Source organism: Hippichthys cyanospilos, chromosome 6 (genome assembly GCF_059441005.1).
Source record: "Hippichthys cyanospilos isolate Australia breed blue-spotted pipefish chromosome 6, RoL_Hcya_1.0, whole genome shotgun sequence".
NCBI lineage: Eukaryota > Metazoa > Chordata > Actinopteri > Syngnathiformes > Syngnathidae > Hippichthys > Hippichthys cyanospilos.
The window spans coordinates 5,490,678-5,500,356 of NC_142374.1; the positions used below are offsets into that span (position 1 = coordinate 5,490,678).

Here is a 9,679-nt window from a genome sequence, read left to right on the forward strand (position 1 = left end):
ATGTGTCATGCACACACAGATTGAAAAGGTGTGCTATTTTGTCCTGGGAGCCATGAACAAGAGTGGTGCAATATGGTCGAGATTGAGCTAAATGACAAGTGAAGAAAGTCGATGTCAGAGACAAGCTATAGGGAGACATGACGCAGCCACAGAGATCATAACTTGTATTTATAAATCCTGTCGGTGAAAGGGAAGCACATCACGGGTCACTCACTCGTCGCACGCGCTTTGTGATTGGAAGGTAAAGAAGAGACTGCGGAAAATCTCTTAATCGTTGAGAATAATAATGGACAGTCTGAGCGTTGAAGGATAAAAGCTGTCATGGAGGGACAGCGTGTATAGAAAGTCTGAAGTTTTCTGAAGGATGAATGAAAAGGAACTGCAACTCCAAGGGAAGAACATTTACGAGTGTCGTAACAAAATAAGACAAGGAGGCCTTCAAACATTCCGGAGAGAAAAAAGATGACAATGTTAAGAAGTGGCAACATAATGCAGCTGAGATATGCAGCTGGGATTCAAACGCTGAACCTAGAAATTGTGTATCACTTGTGTCCATGTTGAACTCTAATCTACATACGGAACTTGAAAACCCACGCAAGACCACCCACGCAGCTGTGCATTTTTGAGAGTTAATAACTTGAATTTCTTGACCTCTTAATGTGTTTCAAGACCAGTTTGATTTAAATGCGTTTGCAAAAATTTGACTGGTACTGTATATCAGTTGCGGCTCGGTGACGCAACGAATATCACGTCCGCCTCACAGTTCGGGGACCCGAGTTCAAATCCAGCTGACTCCGGCCTTCCGATGTGGAGTTTGCATGTTCTCCCCGAACCCGTGTGGGTTCTCTCCAGACACTTTGGCTTCCTCCCACACTCCAAAAACATGGCGGTGAGTTGGACATACTAAGTAAATTGTGATTGGGTGTGTGCATGGTTGTTTGTCTCTGTTTCCTGCAATTGGCTGGCAACCAGTTCAGGGTGGCCCCCGCCTACTGCCCCAAGTAAGCTGGGATAAAGTTTAAAACTTTGACAGTGGTTCACAAGCTGAAGCCGGTTTTTAAATCTTGGACTGAGATTTTACAAAGACTGTCATTTCTTCAGGGTCACTATCTAAAAGACTACAACAAGATGAGTCATTTTCCCCTCACAATTTCCTTATACAGTTACTCACATACTACAAGGGATGTTTGATACTACTTGTTTGACCAGTAAGAATACTATTGGGTAACACGGGAGTGGATGTTTAAATCTCATCCCATCCCACTCCCAAAGAAAAAGTCCCATCCCATTCTGTCCCAGACCATTAAAAAAAAAAATCTTGTCCCATCTGTCCTATGACTGACTCTTTCTCTCATAAAGCTGAGTTTTTGTTTTTGTTTTTTTAACCACGTGATCCCACTAGTGTCAACTTTTTATTTTGTACTGTCTCAATCACGTACAAAGGTGCAGTTGACACTCATCCCATTAAAGTCTCAAGACCCACGGGAGATCCCCCCAAAAATCTCAGCCACGTGCCGCCGGCACAGTGGTCACTATTACAAGGCACGAGAGGTGACGATGTTGAGTCACGCCGTCACATTTGGTCACGTCTTGGCATTTTAAATGGTGAATCTCGGTGACACATGACACTCCATTTTCATGGCACATTCACATTTTCAGTTTTTTTTCCATTGTGTATGTTGTATGTGTATGTATGTTATTGTATGTTGATCTTTTTTTTTTTTTTTTTCCCCCAAAGTTTCCTATTTACAGTTTTGTTGGAGCTCTGGTTGTTGGCTGTGTCATGCCACTGCAGAGACGAACAGACTCAAGCTATTAAAGACATTTGATATCGTCTCAAGGACAAGACTTGAAAAACATTGACCTAAAACGTTGGAAATTAGCAACTCACACAAAACGATCGAAACCGGAGCACGCTGAAACACCATTAAAACTTCCTTAAAGTTACGAGCTCAGGGGTGTCGAACATACGGCCCATGGGTTGGTTCTGGCCTGCAAATGCGTTTAATCTGGCCCGGGAGATTAAAGTATAAAAGTGATCTGAATTTCTTTGATTAAATGCAAAACTTGAAATGTTTTATGATTAAAATTAATGTCAATGTTTTATGATTGATAGTGATTATATACTTGTACTATTTTGGACAGTATTAAAAAAAAAAAACAATAAATTTGGAAGTAGTTGTTTTATAGTTCAATAAATACAAACCATGATTTGATTGTTCTGGTGCAATTAGGAATAGATTTGCCTCCATGCGACCCGCAAGCATAAACGAGTTTGACACTCCTGGCCTAGCTCATGGTATTTTTCCACATTCCGCAGTGAAATACATGCATACGAATTACATTTGGCACATTGGCAGTTTGATTTCTTATTAATATGAATTTTATGAAATCTATTTCCAACCAGGAAGAAAATTGCCTTTTTCGCAGAGGCCGCACCTCTCACCGTATGGCTGCCTTGCCCCCTTCATGATGTCGTTCAATGCCAACCACCAAACATACATACATCTATAGAGACTATTGCAACTGCGTTTTACTAATGTTAGAATGCAAAATAGCGTCAATATGCCACTTTACATTTACTAAGAAATATAAGCGTTCAGCAAACATGCACTAAAATGTAGAAAATCTGGAAATAATGTCAAGTAGACAGCATTAGCAGACATATAGTTTTTCACCCCCCCCCCCCAAAAAAAAAAAAAAGTGTATTTGGGAATGAGTGGCCCTTTAAATAGAGCATGTCACTTAACATTGGAGGGTTGTTTTTTTTTGGGGGGTTAAAACTAATAAACACTTTGGGTGATCAATAGTATCAATTTGTAAAAAAATGTGAAATTTTCCAAATTTCAACATGGAAGGTTCTAGTCCAACTTCAGCGATTTGAAAGAAAAAAAGTTCATTTTTATTTTAAACACAAAAAGTATAAACCAATGGTTCTCAAAGTGGGGTCTGCGGACCCTGCGGGAGTCCGTGGCCTGACTGCAAGAGGTCTGTGGAATCATTTGGGTTATTAATAAAAAATATATATATATATATATATATATATATATATATATATATATATATATATATATATATATATATAATTGTGTTAATTTAATTTTATTTTGCATTAAATTGTGAAAGTATCGCTAACTTTTCAATAAAACAATCATTTCAACCAATTTAATAGACAGTATTTTTGAAAATGTAATCATTTTTAAATTTGTCAAAATGCGTTATGTGTCTACAATTGCTTGCCTACGAGGCGATGAAGCGGCATTTTATTTTATGATGCTGTTTTTGACTAAATAATTCACAGCATGAGGAGGTGTGCAATTTGCAATTTTTACTTTGTAAACGTGGGTATAGCTGAAAAGCAACAAATATACATGTCAAATTGAATCTGTCGCTGAGTAAAAAAGCAACTTGTATTGGCCTTAAATGTTTTGGGGGGGTTTTCGCAAACATTTGCAAATGGGATTTGCAAAGTTTGCTTTCCAAAAGGGGTCCCTGACTCCAAAAAGTTTGAGAACCCATAGTAAAAACAATGTATGATTTACACTACCGGTATATACTATTGTAGTGGTTCCCAACATTTTTCAGTGATCTACCCCCAGTGAAATATGTTTTCAGCCAATTACCCTTTAACCCCTGCAAAGCATTTTTGGATGAAAAAAAAAAACTAAATCATGCCATCGGTGTCTGATTTACTAAACATTAGAACCTTTCAACCTTAATTTGTGTTGGTCCACAAATAATAATCAATGTAAAGTGTCAGACTTGTTCGCAGAAAGAAATAATTATAAATAAATATTTGTCCATAGAATAATATTCAATTTAAAGCGTTCTCTTTTGCATTACAGTAGAGATCTGTTCACAAAAATATGTAATTCACTTGATTAGAAGTTATTATAAACAATTATTTGTCTACAAAAAATATTAAACTAAAAGTGTCCTTTTTGGGATCATAGTAGAGATGTGTTCACAAAAATAAAGAATTAGAGGTGGCAAGTTGGGTCGAACCGTTTTAGTGTGGGGGATAATCTGGATTTATAAAATCATGATGTTAAATAACTTACTGAACATGACATTTGTTTCATGAACTTATATTTTCCTGAAACCTTTAATTAACTCAATAATTATTTTGAAAAGGTGATTGCGTGTTTGTTTGTTTTATTTAAAATCCGGAGTACCCAGCCCGCGGAGTTTCTTCAAGTACCCCCAGGGGTACCCGTACCACCATTTGAGAACCACTCTACTATAGGACTAATTTGCATACTTGGCAGCGGCCAGCTGCTTTCTTGCTAGGTGAAACCCACAAATATATTTTACAGAATGTGGATTTTAACTGAACGTGATCGTGCAAAAGCAGCGTGGGGGAGATCGGCCCCTCGAGAAATGCCGCACGCCATGTGCGGCAAATCAATGACACAACTTGAATGCGCGATCAAAATTGGCATTGGAAGAAAGAGTTGGGAAGTGTTGAGAACAGCGAAAGGAAAGTATCCCTGGCACAGCAAAGTTTGACCTTTGCAGTGGTTTCAGTGGAGAAACTTTCACTTGCAGTGTCCACGCTGCAATTGTAAAACTGCACAAGGGAACATGTGGGAGGAAACCACATCCTGTAAGTGTTCTCGAGGGAGAACAATTACATTTTAATCCTCCATTCAACAGTGGACAGCTACTATTGTGGTATCTCTGATGATGGGGTAGGCCGCAGGGACCGCCCCCCCCCATTTTGTTACAATTTACAGTATTTCCAATAAGACTGTTCTTGTGGTTGCATTTAGGTTACATATTGTGTGAAAAATGTCTGTGTTGCAGTTTTTGTCACATTTCATATCCTTTTTAATGCTTTCAAATGTTTTCTGTTAACTTTATTCTTCTGTTTGTATTCGGTTAGTAAAAGGTGATTGATTCCTCTCACATTTTTTTTACTGCCGGCTACAAAGCTTTTCAGAATGATATTGTTCTTTTTTTCCACTTGCTCGGTTTCGGTTCGTGCCAGTAAACTGATCTGAGAAGTCTTAACGCATTTTCTGCCAGCATCCCAGCAGCAAAATAATGTCTTTTGGGTGCTTATGACAATTTAAACTCACCTTAAATTGAAATGTATTTTTCTCCTGTCGCTTGAGTTGGTTCACAATGTGTTTTGTTTCACTATTTTCATTACTGTAGGTGGTGGGATGTGAGGGCACTTTAGGTGGTATGGGAATTTTTTTTTTAACAAAGTTTGAATAATGTTTCATGCCCGTGACTGGAACACCACATTTTCTTTTCAAATTAAAAGCAAATTAATTGGAAGAGGAAACATTTCATTGCTGAATCGATTCAATTGCAAACGGTTTTACATCTTTTGTTCAATTTAATACGGGTGTACATTGCCATTAATGACAATTTTCCAGGAGACGAGCCAGAAATTCAAAGAACGATGCTACAGCATCTATCTTCTATAAAATACGCTGAGTGACAACACTACAAATAAAGTTCCAAACATGATTAAAACCTATGATACATGTTTTTGCTGAACTGACACAAGCAAAAGGAAAATATGCAAACTCCATGCAAGAAGACCAGAGTCAATATTTGAACTTTGAGGATACAGTGCTGCCCATCACTTAAGCAATCAATTCAAACAAGATTGAATAATGAATTCATAAATGAAGCAAACTGGGTAAGAAAGATAAATATGCTGGTTTGGTTTCACGTGAATATGTGCAGTGATACACAGCTTGTCATAAACCTCTGCTGTGGCCACAAAAAGAAAACCAATAGTGAATATGACCACAGGAAAATGCTTGAATATTAATCGACTGGTCAATTTTACAGTACAACAAAAAAGAATGCCAAACAGCACTATGTATGGCACCCACTTCCTAATACCACAAGACCACATGGTTTTGATTGTCTCTTTCTGGATGCACAAACTCCCCCATAACTTCAATTATTAGTAGATGAATGCATGCATTTCCTAAAGCATGACTCACTCGATTATTTTTTGCCCCCCCCCCCCCTTTTTTTTAGAAAGATACTGAAGTTTCGTATTTCTACAAAAGGCAAACATGTATCAAAGAACATTTTGAATGAAGAATTCCATTCAACCATACTGTATAGCTGGGGTTCTCTTTTTGGGGTCAGGGATCCCTTTTAGAAAGCAAATTTAAGTGAATGTAACCCTTTGCAAATGTTTGCAAAAATCCTTCAAGCCCTTTTCATTCACCAACAAATTCAATTCGACAAGACTTATATTTGTTACTTTTCAGCTAAGCTGAAGTTTAGAGAATAAAAACTGTAAATTGCACCCCTCCTGATAACAAACTGGGTCAATTTCCCCCCTACTTTTTGGGTACAATAAAGCATATGAATTAAATATTTCATCATAATAAATTGTAACAAATTAATCTCCTTGAAGCAGGAGTTCTCAAACTTTTTGGGATCAGGGAGTCCTTTTAGAAAGCAAATTTTCAAAAGACCCAAAGTAAATATTTGCGGAAACAAAACAAAATAATTGAAAATTTCTTAGCGTTATTAAATGAAAAATTTATTAAAGTGCCCTTTGTATTCACCGAAAGATTCAATTTGACAAGTCTATGTGTTACATTGCACCTATACCAGTAGTTCTTAACCTGGGTTCGATCGAACCCTAGGGGTTCGGTGAGTCGGTCTCAGGGGTTCGGTGGAGCTTCCGCCGCAGAGGTCCACCCCTCAGTCTAAAAAATCATATTTTATTTTTTACTAATGAAGGTTTCGGTGAATGAGCATATGAAACTGGTGGGGTTCGGTGCTTCAACAAAGTTAAGAACCACTGACCTATACTGAACTGCTTGCCTCCTTATAACAAACTGGGTCAATTTTCAATTAGTTGGTCAAAAACTGCATTCTAAAATAAAATGTTGCTTTAGCTTTGCTGGCTTCATTGCGTAGTTAGGAAGCAATTGTGTGTGTATATATATATATATATATATATATATATATATATATATATATATATATATATATATATATATATATATATATTTTTTTTTTTTTTTTTTTTTTTGTAATAACTCACGGGTGTCCTCGGACCCCACTTTGAGAACCGCTGCTTTATAGAACACATCTCAACTGACTTTGGGTTAGGCTGGGTACAGCCAGGGGTGGTCCCCAGGCAATCGGAAGGTCACTTGTACACATAAGAGCCATTCCCGGCCACGGTTACCTCTCTTTCACACATGTAATTAGTAAAACATGCTCTCTCGCTCTCTCCTCTCTCTGCCTGCCCCTTTCCCACATACACACGCACATATGTAACAATGATTGAGTGACACTGAGTTTAAAAAATCAGAGCAGCCTCAGGAGACTCTGCTGTGAAGGGGGGGGGGGGGGGGGGGTGCTATTCAGATGCTCAGTGCAGATGCTATTCATCTATCTCCATCCTAGAACTTTGTTTGTTTTCGCAAACCCCACGTGGCGTCTCGCTCCAGCGGGGCCCTATTCTATTCTATGGATTCCGCGACTCCACCGAGAGCAGACAAGTTGAACAACTATGGCAGCTGATTAGCATTTAGCGCACATTTGACTCTGACACGGAATGAACTGAGCGTGACAAGATACCGCCGAGTTGGACGAAAGTTTGCAGCGGTTGAAGACACCTGCGCCGCATTGGTAGCGGCTAATGTGACTGTCGAGAAAAATGATGTAAAACTCCACGCAAGACAAATATGCGTCAGAATATTGCTTTCAACGAGACGCGGCCAGGTGCAGGTCCTTCAAGATCCACGCAAGCACACGAAACCTCAAATGTATTTAGTAATAGACTTCGCTGTATGTAGTGACGTAGGCTACTTGGGGTGATCACACGTTCCCTCCAGCAGCAGAGTGCTGCTGGAGATGGACACTTTGGATCCGTGACGTACAGGAGCCAGCCCGTCAACCAAAACTGTTCAAGAAGTGTCGAGTACACTACACGCTAAACTTACGGTTATTCAAAGTAGAGTACTTACGCAGAAGGAACGCAACAGGCACGAAGAAGCAGGCAGAGTTCATGGTGTCGAGCTGTGTCCCGTGACCACACAGATGATTCCCTACGCTTTGCAGGAGGTCAAATAAAGTCAGCCAATAAGTGTCTATTAAAAATGTTTCTATCCTCTTTGGTGCAGAGCTTTATCCCGGAATGAGAGAGAGGATGCGCTCCTCTGATGGGGAGGGCGAGTCTGCCTGTGCACCATTGGGGGAGGAGAGGAGTGGAGAGGAGAGGATCGAGCACGATCACAGCTGTTCGAAACAGACGGTGATGATGTGGGCAAACTTATCTGACAGGATTCCGATTCTTGAACCTGTAGTGCGGTTACCAAATAATTCAGGAGATGATCATTCAATAAAACGTTGCTTTAGATGCCTGTGCATGGTCCTATAGCGGCTATACCATCACTGACACAAAAGTTAATTGTATGGTGGTTAAAAAAAACAGTTAAAGCATTTTTTTTTAAATCACATTTGAACTAGGATGAATGCTCCAACTCAAACATCATTGTCTGCCCCACTTGATTGTGCTCATTGTGGTCATGGACAAGGTCTCCAAATACCCTTGGACTTGCATGAGATCTCCATATAACACAACATCTCGGTAAAGGGTGGCCGTGCATTCATCATTATCATCCATAGGGGGTTTTAAAATGAAATATTCATGATCAAGTGGGTACTCTTAAGTTTTGTTTTAAGTGTATTAATGTCAATCAGTGATCAATTGTCGTCAACGGCTGATGTTATTTTACATGTTGCACTGCGGTCAAAGGCAAATGTTTTCAAATCCATCTATAGGCACAATACATTCTTAAATCATGGTTGTAATTTGAATGTGATTGGTAAGTTTTGTTTTATTTTAGGAAACTAACTATGCTTAATGATAACGACATCTCCGCCACGTTGATGGTTAACTATGGTGTGAAAGTAAAGATTTCGAATTATATTGACTATAAAAAGAGAATATTCTTTAGTGAAGGCAAGTTTACAGATTGTATTCTGATCATTGTGTTGTTCTTTTTAATGTGCAGTTATTTAAAAAAAAAAAAAAACTTGTGGCAGAGTGCTGAGTTTTTTCATACATCTACTGCATATCCTTGTAAAAAGTGCAGAAATTCTAAGGTATCAACGTTCTCCGTCGGTGCAAGGGTGGCTATGGCCACGCAGAAGCTCTGCCCCTGTAACACCATGCAGTGTTGTGCTGAATGTACCCTTATGTATATACTGGATCAAAATTCACCTTTTGGACTTCTCTGAGCATTGTTTTTGTGTGAAACACTCCACTTTGTATTCCCAACTTCAAAGAACCAGTCAGCCAGCTCTTTCAAGAAAAGTTGAACCAGCTTAACACAAAACAGTGTATCAATTGAAGTACTTTTCCTTCTTTTCAGATTCCAAACGTTTAAGGTAAAATAAATTGTAGAAGATCTAAACAGCAAACCAGCATAAGCTTCCGTTGTGTTCCCACTCAGGGTGAAGCCAAAGTCAAATTACGTATATTCTCTTGAGATGCTGAAGAGATCAGTATGAAAGTAGTGAAAATAGTACTTCACTTTTCCAAGTATCCGAATAAGTGGTAACATTGATTGTAAATGTAGAAATTTCACTCTCATGTGCTGTTTGAGTTACATGATAATGAAATAAATGCTTGTAAATTTGTGCTTGAATGACATTTATGACACGCTTTGAGAAAGAC

General features: G+C 38.7%; 1 protein-coding gene across 1 annotated transcript in view; it reads right to left on the reverse strand.

Moving 5' to 3' along the window:
- Positions 1–8,215, reverse strand: part of nrn1la (neuritin 1-like a) — a 69,096-nt gene extending 60,881 nt beyond the window's left edge. The window contains exon 1 of the mRNA XM_088417425.1: positions 7,965–8,215. Within this exon, the coding sequence (XP_088273551.1) occupies positions 7,965–8,007 (43 nt within the window). The 5' untranslated portion in view covers positions 8,008–8,215. The remainder of the gene's footprint in view (positions 1–7,964) is intronic.
- Between the last annotated feature and the right edge of the window lie 1,464 nt (positions 8,216–9,679).